Source organism: Seriola aureovittata, chromosome 6 (assembly GCF_021018895.1).
Source record: "Seriola aureovittata isolate HTS-2021-v1 ecotype China chromosome 6, ASM2101889v1, whole genome shotgun sequence".
NCBI classification, from domain to species: domain Eukaryota; kingdom Metazoa; phylum Chordata; class Actinopteri; order Carangiformes; family Carangidae; genus Seriola; species Seriola aureovittata.
In genome coordinates this window covers 25,540,946-25,553,128 of record NC_079369.1, presented here as the reverse complement: position 1 = coordinate 25,553,128, position 12,183 = coordinate 25,540,946, and the positions used below count along the sequence as shown (strand labels likewise).

Genomic DNA, 12,183 nt, shown 5'->3' with positions numbered 1-12,183 from the left:
CATTTTGAAATATAACTACTGAAATCACTTATATCTAAAATTGTGTAGAATTTGTAAAATAACTAATGACCTTAATGCTGCACTAATAAATATCTAATATTTACAATTCGTCAAATATAAATGAACGCTGCTCATCGTGCGAAACCTTGAATCTGATGAAAATGATCATCACCTCTGCAGGTGGCCTCAGCTCTGTGGAGCTTTTTAGCGTTTCAGTGAAAAGCTCTGATGAAGCCCCTGTCCCTGACCAAACATCAGACAGACCAGCTGGTGAACACAGTGAAGCTAAATAGAGATATTTCCCTCAGGAAAACTAAAAGAGAGAACATGCTGGACTTATATTCATTACATGGTCAGAAACATGTCTCAGAATGTCTGCTAATGTCTGCTGGATGTGTAAGAAGGCAATAGTTGTCTAATTAATTCACAGCTGCCCCCAAATGTTGCAAAAAATCCTGCATGCTGTTTTAATTCACTTTTTAAAGTCACACACTGGAACGTTTTAGATATGTTGCCTGAAAATACTGCACATTACATTACATTTTTAAATTTAAATCAATGTTATAAATGCACTTTATTTGCATCTGTGTTTGAATTTCATTAACATCAACACCAGCACATACATCACACAAACAATCCCAGCATTCCCAGTGTGATCAGCCCCGTGATAACAGTGCGGGAACTCATGCTGCCCACTATAATCACTCCCCACACTCCAGTAGCCTCAGGTCAATTTGTGATTACATTAATGACTGTAAACATGAAATAAAAATCATTTAAATGGGGAATCTGACTGCTCTGTCCCGACATGGCAATTTACTTCCCAGACCGTCGTCTGCCTCTAACGTGGGAAACAGGAAACTGTTGTCTGCCCTCAAAACGGGAGCAGGCAACAGATATTGGGTGTCCTTTGTTAATTCTTCTGTCCATCCAGCAGAAAGAAAGAATCAGGTGTTTTTTCTGTACACAAATAATAATACTCTTTCATCAGCTCTTTTTCCATCCTGCTGCCTCTCTGCTCTGACAAACATGTTTATAATAAACACACAAACCTGCCCTTTAAAAGAATGGACTGGTCTGTCTGCAGCACACAGGGAAATGCCACCATAAATATCACCTTTTCATATCAATAAATGTTTGGGAAAATATTTAGATTTTCTGATTATCTGCAGTAGCTGGTTTCGATTTGATATTGATCATTTTGATCTTGATTAACATTTGAAACATTTCACAAAATTAACATTAAATAAAGGATGTGAGCTGTTTTCTTTAGGGTGGAGGTAAATATAGACTAGATAGATTCAAATATACCATGTATTTTTGTATATGAAGTAAAACTTCATTTCCACCCAGTAAAATTTTCAGTATAGCAGTGATATAGCATCACTTTCTTATTAAATTTATTGGTTTTACCAGTTTCAATTTATGTTTGATGCTGAACTCGCAGCATGTCTTCTAGACTGGTAAATAAACAGTGGGTTAATGCACAATAACACTGGCTATGTTAAACTTAGCTAACGTTAGCTACACATGAAATCCATAGCAATACTTAAACTTTCATAAGTTGAGTCCCATTTCAGGGACCACATTTTTCGAAGGACGTGTTCTACGAATGTGTGGCCCTTCGTGGACCACGAAGGCCGAATCAAAATGAGACACAGTTTCAGCAGAAGCTATAACGTCAACATTCACTCATCACAGCTAATAAACACAGCAGAATATAACACTGTATTTACCGTTTACTGGCTTAATAACGTCAACTGGTGCTGATACTGTAAGTCCTGTAAGTAAGTAAGTGTTAATAGTACTTTGAGAAAAACTACACAGTCTTAGTTGAACTTAGCTCACGTTAGCTAACGAGGGATGTCACTGTCAGTACTTCCAGTTTCATAGTAAAAGCCTGCTGCTGCCTTCACATGCAGTTATTGTGAAGTACATGCAGGAAGTGGTGCAGCTTCAGCAGAGGCTTTAAGCATCAACGTTAGCTCATCACAGCACATACTGTGAACAGAGATGAATGTTTATATTATTAAACATATTTTACACTGCAGAGGAAGTTTCTGTTGATATTAGACAAGTTGGAAACTGTTGTTCTTCCTGAAGAAGCAACAAACAGTTTTACAGCCTCTGGTTTTATCATTACATTTCCACCTTATATACATATGTCTCGTATCGTCACATCATTTGTTTCCTCACTGAGAGCGCAAAAAGTGTCAGAACCACTGCAGGACGACAGCCACTGAGATCAGATATGAAACTCCACCACTTGTGTTTTTTGACACTACAGTAAATTCCTCCTGCAGCTGTGTGGCTCATGTCTCCTCCAGCAGGATGTGCAGGACAAACAAAAGACCCTCCCCTCTCCCCCTGTCCCCTCCCAGAACAGGACATGAGTGGACATCCTGCCAGCAGTGGTGTCTTCCTCTGTAAGCCTCAGCTATTATTAGCGGACTTCCAGCATCAGCTGTCCTGCACAGGGGGCTGATGGGAAATACATTCAAATGCACTTTTTCTTTTTAATCCCTTCAATTGCTTTTTGCTTCGAACACAAAAACGCAGGAATAAACCATCTGTGACTCTGACCAGCGATGACTGACCAAAAACAGAGCCGTGCCCGCATAATCCAGCCAATAGCAACAAAGTACAGGCCAGGTGTGTGGGTGTGTGTGTGTGTGTGTGTGTGTGTGTGTGTGTGTGTGTGTGTGTGTGTGTGTGTTTGGTGCATTACACCGGGAGGACATTCCAGCAAGCTCTTGAACACTGTCCAGCAACAATCAGGAGCTTGAGTGCTTCGGTTCAAACTCTAGTGCTTTCGCCAGTCAAACACACACACACATACACTCACACTGCTGGGGAAAGTGTACCTTGTGTCCAGCTGTGTTGCTCCCACTGGACTCCGGCCCTGAGCTGGGAAAACTCTGAGAAATGTTTTACTGGGGAGAGAAGGAAGACGCTGATAAGATTTCAACATGCAGACACACCCACGGCCAGAAGTGTCTGTTTTGACCCTTATCTCTTACCGTAGGGCGTTGGAGGGGTTACAGGGAAGGCCGGAGTTTGTGGGACAAGGTCTGGGCTCTCCGTTTGTCCCTGATAACCCACGCTGTTGGCTTTGTGGAGATGCCCATGCTTTAAACAAGAACAGAACAAAAAATAAGAAAAGAACAAGACAGAGGGAAAAGTGCATGATTCACTTTTTTCTTCTAAATTGTATGAGGTGACAACCCCCCCACACACACACACAAACACACACACACACACACACACACACACACCAGCAGACATCAGTCTTGTGATCTGTGTTTTGGTTTAAACAGTCGGGCCATTCATGCCAGTCAGCCATAAGAACGAGTGCAGGAGAGACAGAGGGAGGTAAAAAAGAGCAAAGATGTAGATACAGTCACACAATCATGATCTCAACAGAGACAGTGATAACTCAATGTTACACTCAATTCAGAGACATGAGTTGAATCAAAGGTTATTAAAGTTTAAGGGGTTGGGTTCAATAAAGCCAAAGTAAACTGATATAATCTGATCAAAGCTGGAGTCAGGATCAATTAAAGTGAATCTGAGACTAAACTGTTGTCTTCCTGTTGCTTCACTCACTCAGCTCAGAGCTAGAGAAGTGAGAGCACCTCTCTGTCTCCTCTGCCTGTGTGTGAATGTCCTCGAGTTTCCTCTTGTGCATGAGTCTCGCCTGCAGATACTGATAACTGTATTACTGTTTGCATGTTGAGTGTCACAGTTTATATTTGGTGTGAGTTGTGCATGTTTATATGCTTTAGTTATTTGCTGCGTAGTATTTTCTAATGTCGTGTATCTGTATTTGTTTTGGTTGTTTTCTTCCTCTGCTGGTGCGGCGTGAAATGTGTCTGTAGTGAATCGAACAGTCACACACATGTGGATGGGACATAACTGAACTTATAAGAGAAGTGAAGCCATTTGGACTGAAGTGTGCAGACTGTACTTGGCTCAGTCTGTCCCTGCCTTCTGGGTGGCTAGTGCTCATTAGCTAGCTCTGGAAATATCAGACTGATGTCAACAAGCCTTAACAGCTGGAGCAGATGATGAGTCTGTTAAAACTTTCTATCTCTATCTGGTTGATATATCAACCAGTGACACAACATTTTCTTTATTTGCATCATGAGGACGGCCCTGCAGGTGGTGGAGGTCTTTAATTCAACTTGGTCATCTGTCACATGAAGGTTAGCGTAACTTCAATCAGGAAGAGACAAGTTTAGCTCATCTGAATCCAACCTCATCGTTTCATCTCTCCACCCCCACCAGTGTCTAGGCCGGGGGGGGGTGGTCCTACACTATGCACAGCCTTTCTTCCCCTCTCCAATACGATGATATCACATCGGGGGTCTAATCACCAATGACGCTCACCTTTACCTTTTCGTGTTATGCACATGCTTTTAAAGCTTTGCTCACTCAAAAATTTCAGTCTTTCCTGATTGAAATGAAGTCTTCCTACTCTTTGTGCATTTTGCAAAAAAAATTTAAAAATTAAATGAAAAGAAATGAGTTAGTCCCCAAGCTTGGAAAAAAAAGTGAGATTCATTTTGTGTCCATATTGCCCTGGGCTAGTTGAAGGAGCACTCTCACTCTGAGGGGAGAGGAAGTGCTGGGTGGGAGGGATGTAAGCTGAATACTGTCCCCTGGGCTCTGGAGAGAGAGGGAGGAGCAGAGGACCAGCGGCAGAAACCCTGGACAGATGGAGGAGACGTGTGGACGTTACCTCGTTTTCCTCGGACATTTAAGACTCGCTCTGCTTTCTGGACTTTTAATTACCTTGTTTTTCTCAACTGGCTGGACAATATTTAAGCTTCTCATTTTATCGCAGCATCCATGCCGCTTAATTTTAGTTGTTTTGATTATTTTTAACTACTTTAAGAAAATAACCTTTTGAAGCTTTTAACAGCCTTTATGATAAAAATGTTTCACTGATGTGTTTTCCCAGGGTGCCAAGCTTCTTTTTGCCAGGACTTTGTCAGTTAATCTGATCACTTCTCACTAATGTTGTGTTATCTTTATGTTCTATTAGCTACTGATGGATTACTGGGGGTTAGGGTTAAAGTAAAGTGGCTGACAGGTGAGTTGAACAGGAAACTGTATTTACCCGAGAAGGTGAGAAAGGGGGACTGTGGACTGGGGAGCCCCTGAAGGTCTGAGGTGTCCCCCCTATCCATCCTGGACTGTGTAGACCGGCGTAGTCTGTCACATTACTGACCTGCTTCTGCTGCTTCCACCCTGATCAGGAGGAGAGAGATAAAGAGGAGGTGGTTAGTCAGACAGTCAGACAGATTATGATCAGAAATCTAATCAGTCATATGTTCCTCCATGAATATACACATCCACCAACTGTTATGTCTACAGTAAGAAAAAAAAGAAAAAAGAAGCATAACAATAAAGAGTGTTGATTCATGAGCTGTCCCTCCTGTCTTCAGGTCTGGACTCTGTTTAGCATTTCCTGTTTTATTTTGAAATCGCCTTTCTTGTGAATGTTTCACCTCCTGCATTTGTGTGTGTTTCCCGCCTATGTGATTACCTGCCCCGCCCTGATTACTTTCACCTTTTCCTCATTACCTTTGCCTCCCTTTAGTGTGTGTCCCCCCTCAATCTTTTGTCTGCCTCTGTGTGTGTGTGTGTGTGTGTGTGTGTGTGTGTGTGTGTGTGTGTGTGTGTGTGTCTGTCTGTGTCTGTGTCTGTGTCTGTATTTGGATCCTGAAATCATTGAACCGCGACGATTGACACGTTGTTATGACCAGATGCAATAAAAGGTGATGACAGAAATTGCCGTTTGGTGTGTTTGTGTCTGACAAACTGCTTGTATCAGTGTGTTTATCAGGGCAGAGTCTGTGTGACTAAGTGAGGCTCCTCTGGGACCAGATGGTGGAACATCACGGTGTTTAGTCGGAAAAACATCTGTTCAATCGGTTGTTTTCAGATGTGAGTAGATCATCCACTCACAGACATCCATACTCACATTAAACAGATAATGTATAACAAGCTGCTTCTGACCAGCAGGGTGAAAATAATATAGGAATATAGAACAAACTGACGAACAAAGGCTTATTTTATCCACCACCAGCCACCAGTTGTGGAGTTAATGACCAAAAATTTCAATGTCAATAATTTGAGCCCATTTTTTTTTTTTTTTTATTGATACACAGAAAACACTAAAATTAGAAATGCAGGTATGATAGCAAAGAGGTTGTTTGGTTATTGTAGACAGCTAACAATAAAGTAAAAACTTCAAGAGGCAGGAGATCAGTTGATGGTTATACAGTGCAAACTTTATTCTGTATATTTGGGTAATTTTACTCAGCTAGAAAAACAATCTTAAGGCACAGACTTTTTTCCGCATCTGCGTCACAGCTACAGACTTTTCTCCAGTTGTGTGGACACACACGCGGTTCCATTCGTAGCAGAAACAAGGGTCTGATATTAAACTTTTATAAAAATCAAGAAGAAGTAGGAGAAGAGAACAAGAGGAAGGCAAAAACGCAAAATATAATGTGCAACTGCTTAATGAGAACAGGAGAATAGGACCAGGAGTTCAATGTCATTTGTCTTTGTACTGTTTCAAAGAGGAGTCATATAAATGTGGGTAACAAAGAATCCAGTTTGCTGCTGTGAGCATGTGCAGTCGGTGCACTTGCCAAGCGTACGGTCCACACACACTCACAAATTTCACTCGCGGACATGGGCGGATGGCGATATTTATGTCACACGGACGGAAGGGAATTGGCCTTAAGGCTGGGAATACGCTCGCTGCGTGGCGGCAGCGGAAAGTCTTGGTTTTCAATTCAGCGCCCATGTTAACAGGTTAGAGCGTTAGACACACTGTCTTTACTGCTGAAAGTAGGCGTCTCACACCTCGTGGCTGCATCCAATGATCTAGAGATTCAGCGTCTCGGCTGTTTTTATTTACATCTCGCAGCAAAAATAGACAGAAAAAAGAACATAAACAAAAAAACATACCAGCAACATCACATGAAACTATCACATTCCACTATCGCTGTCTCTGTCTTGGCTGAATCTGAATCTGATACAGACATGAAAAAATATAAACATGTTTTTTAACCTTTGTAGCAGCTGCATGTGGAGACAGTGACACTTTAGTGACGTTTTCTGTCAAAAATAAATGAGAAATTCATTTATAATGAAAAGAAATCCACCATTCCAGAAACCTGCAAACTCTATGTAGAGAGATAGAGCTGGTAGTTCAGCGACAGCATCCCACTGTTACAGTTCCCAGTGTAATTCTCCTGTACTGCAGCCTGGAAACATCACAAACACCACGCCACAGAAAGCAGCGGCTGACGTGCGTGTCACGACAGAGATTCACCGTATATGGGCTCATGCTTAATTGTGGATAGCCATGAGGATCAGTGTGAGCTCAGCTTTCACTGTGAGCATCCATCTACTCAAGATCACGAGAGGCCGAGTTCGCCCAACTGAAACTAATCCAGTCTCTGTCCCACACCACAGGGCCTGCTGAGGGAGGAGAGCACCGGGTCGAGGATCACTCGATACCCACTGTACTTTAGAGACGGCGACTCTCTAAAAGGGGGGGGGGGGGGGGTATGATATAAACACACAGGAGAGCAAAGTGTTGTTTCAAACTTCAAAAGCATTCCTGATCACTTACAAAATCCTGCCTCAAAACATCCCCTTGAAAAAACACATGTTTCAAACACAGGCACTGAGCGGTGAAATATTAGAGTTACTGCTTCAAATGTGCCCTGGGGAAATATCAGCCTCCAGCTCCCTGACACACTCGTTGACCTACATATACACAAACACACACGCTCCATTTCCTGTGCTCAAATTCCACGATTTAAGGAGAACTCAGAAGACTCTCGTTGACCTAACGGCGCGCAAAAACACAGGGTCAGAGGTCAACGTCAGCTGTAACGTGGCACATGGCCGCGGGTCGCCGATAACCACAGCGGAGACCCTGACACACACGATTCAGATGCTGTCACCGTTTTCATCAGCGAGCTCCCGCGTGGACCAATCGGGAGCCATAGCTTTGAAAGAACAGCTGCTCCACGTGCAATGAGGCGGGAAGTGATGCCGTCACTCGTACACCTATGACCTGTGGGGACAGGGGTCGCGGCAGAAATGCGCCTCTTCCTCCAGGCTCCGTCTCCGGTGGATATGAGAGGGGATAAATCTGTCGTGAGTGCCAGCGAGGTGAGAAGTGACAGTGAAGAAGAGGCAGCGCTGACACACACGGGGTCAGAGAAAGAGGCGGCATCCAACTGTGTCAGGGAAACGCTTCTATACAACTAAACTGCAGCAGCATTTACGTTCTGTAGGGAATCTAATCGCTGACTGCATCATGTTTTTTGAATGAGGCGCAGCAGAGTTGACAGGAGGTGGTTGGGAGGTTGGCGGGCGTACGAAAGGTACAACAAGAGACCATGTTTGGCGACAAAAGCAGAAGGTTACGGTTTGGGAAAGATGCTGGATTTGGTTAAATGCAAGTAAATGTAAATTATAGGAGACATGTTCAGGTCAAGCAGTCTGGCTCCAACAGTGAGTCAATCCCCATAGATGTTCAAATTTCCTTCTTCATGACACCTGTTTATAAAATTCACCTTAAAGTTGTGAATAATTGAGGGCGTGGCTGCTTTGAGTGACAGGTAGGAGAGCGTATGCATGCTAGAAACAAGCATGCACTGAAGTCTCAGCTCCACACACCCCTCCTCTTTGCCTATTTTTGGATTAGCCGGAAGTTTGGGGCGGAGTCAGATGCCACCAAGATGGCGACGGCGGAGCAGCTCACTCTGAGCTTTAAAACTGCTCTTTGAAAACCTGTGGGTGACGTGACGGAGGCTACTTCCATCTTATTTACAGTGTATGAAACAGGTTCAAGTTCTCAGAGGTGCAAAAGTCATTGTTGTCTTGACTGTGAAGCACCAAGTCCCAAACTTTGTGTTTCGAGTCCTAAACAAGTCATTATTTGATGTCGGACACAGATTTCAACCCAGTGTTTGTCTTCTTGATTCACTTCACGTTTCTGCCGTTATTATAGTTACAGTGAGAGAGACAGGAAAGCTGGAGAGAGAGAGAGGGGATGACATGCAGCAAAGGGCCACAGGTTGGACTCAACCCAAACTGCTGCAGTAAGGACTGATCCTAAATGGCACGCAGTCTACCAGGTGAGCCACCGAGGCATCCAATGGTTGTTAGGAAAAGAAGTTTGTGCATGGCACAATGATAATTTGATTAATTGATTAGTTGATCAACTATTAAAACTACTAAAAAAAAGATCTATCTATTGTTCAAATTTACAATAAACTGCTTTTAAACCTTTCTTTTCCACTTTGCATTTGGGTCCAAAACTGTTAAGCTTTAACTTTCGAAACATGTTTTTTTTTCTTTTTTCCAATCAGGATTTTGACAGTTTTCTAATTTTAATTTGAAGTGTTAAATAAGTGTCTTAACTGACTCTTTCCAAATAAAAAGTTCATTCAATCACATTCAGCGTCTTCAAATCTGTAGCTTCCCTAATGATGCCCGTGGACTGTGTTTCGATGGCTCTACTCCATCTTTGCCTCTCCTTACACATGCTTTCCTGTAACTCTTGTATATTTCCATTCAAAATAAGACTGATTGGAGTGTAAACACAACATGGGGCGGAGGGCAGAGGTCGTGATTTTACACTGCTTACACAGCAGGAATATCTAGTACCTGTTTAATCAAATGCTTCCACCCTCTCAGCAAACAGCGCGCACACGTACACACACACCTTCAGTCACTAACACACGTCTCTCTCTCTCGCTCTCTCTCTCTCTCTCTCTCTCTCTCTCTCTCTCAGGCAGCCCTTTAGTCCTTCATGGTTATAAATGCGTCTCTGTGTGTGAAGTCTGAGCTCACAAGCTTCATCTGTCGCCAGCTTGTTGGCCCAGGTGTATTTGTGACAGTGGACGGGTTGTATGCAAGTAAAATTGTGTTAAAGGACCAGTTCACCCATCACATACTTGTTGGATTATTTTGGTTACAGCTGCCAGGGGTTTGTGAAACATCTGCTGCCTCTCCATGTTAAGTGAAGGTGTTTGTTGTGTTCCTGCCAGTGAAGGGCAGTGAAGGACAACACTAAAAGCTAAAGAGTTAGGAGAGGAGGTGCTCTCTGAAGAGATGAATCTTCAACAGATTGTTGAAGCTAGAGAGGGACGCTCCCGCTCTGATAACAGTCAGCAGCTTGTTCCACTATCGGGGAACCACAGACGGGGATGGTGATGACAGAACACATTGCTTGGAGGCATAGGTGCCAATTTATGTTTCTGCCAGCGGGAGCGCTAAACAGCTGAATGTCCCAACCAAATGTCCAAGATAAACCTCCTGCACAAACCACAGCCTACTATACAGATTTGGAAAAATACAAGCATTTTAACACCATAGGAAATTAACAGTGAGGACCAACACACACACACACACACACACACACTACGACGTGCAGGCAGCTGGAGTGTGGTAAATGCTAGATTGGTTCAATTGGAAGGACACTCTGCTATTGGTGGTTACAGGTAGAGGAAGGGTCTGACAACAACACGCTGATCCAACATGGACCAATCTGGAGTTTGTTTTCAAATCAGTGTAAATTTGGAAGCGCCCACGGTTTTGGCGCTTGGAGGAAGGAAGTGGCAGAGAAGGAGCGTAAGTCTGTATGATTGAGTTCAAGTACAAGGGTGCAAGCAATAGTGACGTGAATTTGATTGACCCAAACTCACTCACTCACTTAATCCCAAACTCACAGCAACACGACATGTAAATAAAACGACTTTGGAGACCAAACCGCTCCCTGTGCCTCGCAAGTCGACCCCCAGATGTCAAAGAAGCAGATGTTTACCGGTTATCAGTCTGCCTTCTTCACTTTTTTATGCTGTTGTTTTTATTTTATTTTGATTGGTCCTTACCTGACAGGTGTGCATTTGCCTGGTGGCTGATGCCATTGGTGTGGAGGGAGGCGGAGCGGGACAGGGGGGCGCAGCGGGTGGGAACGGGAACAAAGGTCGGGTCCAAATCCAGAATGAGCTGGTTCAGCTGCTCTATGGACTCGTCAATGTCGGTGGTTAACGAGGACAAGTCCTCCTCTTGGTGTGTGTTATCTGTGTTTTGGGTGACGTTGTGTGTCCCTCTCTGCACGGCCTCCCTGCTGCTGAGTCCTCGAGGCGGTGTGTCAGGAGCTACCAGAGGCGGAGGCCTCTCTTTCCTCACCCTGCTCGACCTCTCCTCCGCCACCACCTCGATGTAATTATGGGTGACAACATCCACTATCTGCTGCTGCCGCACCCAGGAGTGCGTGGAGTACTCGGCCTGGGCTGATCTCTGAGTCTCCGGTAGATTCTCGGAGGACAGGGAGCCGATGCTACTCGAGCTCAGTACGTCTAAAGCAGAAGCTGCTGCATCATCCTCATCATCCAGTATGTCAGTCTCCCTCTCGCTGGACGAAGCCTCTCCGTTGATAGTGGTTCCCAATCCAGTCTCATCTCCAACCATCTGCACCTCCCCTCCGCCGCACGCAGCGAGCTCAGTCATGACCTCCAGGAGAGGCTGGGCAATCTCAAAGTCCAACCCTGAGAGAAGCTTCCCCGCTTGGGTGCTCTTGTCCCGCGCAACCCCTCTCCTCTGCCTTGCCCCGGTTCTCCCCTGTGAGGCCACAGAGAGGCCAGAGTCGCTGCTGGCAGACGGAGCTCGGTCGCTGCAGCTGGGACTGCTGGTGGTCAAGGGCAGTGAAACTCCTTCCTCGCTGCTCTTCTTCCTCACTCGGCCGTACAAGCTGCCATTTCCAGGGTCGAGGACACGGGGGGGAACTGTGAAGATAAAGAAACCCACTGTGTTCAGCACGAGGTTTATATGTTGACAACAGATGCAAATGTGACCTAACGAAGCAGCGATGTAGAGAAGAGGAGGACATGGTGAAATCAGAGTTTCTTTAACCACAATGGATAAGGTGACAATTTACTGCTAAGAAAAATAGCAAATATTAACATTTAGTAAACTGGAATCAAATAATGTTTTGGCATAAACAGAAACTTAAATGACCCAGAATCATTTTCTATTAAATCAGTGACTGAGACATTTTAGTCAAGTTAAACTGTAAAAGTTTGACTAACAGTGACAGTAACACCCTCTTATTGAACATATTCTTGGTATGTATGACTA

The 12,183-nt window shown here is 44.1% G+C and overlaps 1 protein-coding gene across 2 annotated transcripts in view; it reads right to left on the bottom strand.

Annotated features, from left to right (window-relative positions):
• Positions 1-12,183, bottom strand: part of si:ch211-191a24.3 (tensin-3) — a 54,420-nt gene that overhangs the window by 22,382 nt on the left and 19,855 nt on the right. For both annotated transcript variants that reach the window (XM_056378411.1, XM_056378412.1), the window contains 4 exons: positions 10,935-11,831; positions 5,123-5,253; positions 3,021-3,129; positions 2,865-2,933 (listed from right to left, as the gene is read on the bottom strand). In XM_056378411.1, the coding sequence (XP_056234386.1) occupies positions 2,865-2,933; positions 3,021-3,129; positions 5,123-5,253; positions 10,935-11,831 (1,206 nt within the window). The remainder of the gene's footprint in view (positions 1-2,864; positions 2,934-3,020; positions 3,130-5,122; positions 5,254-10,934; positions 11,832-12,183) is intronic.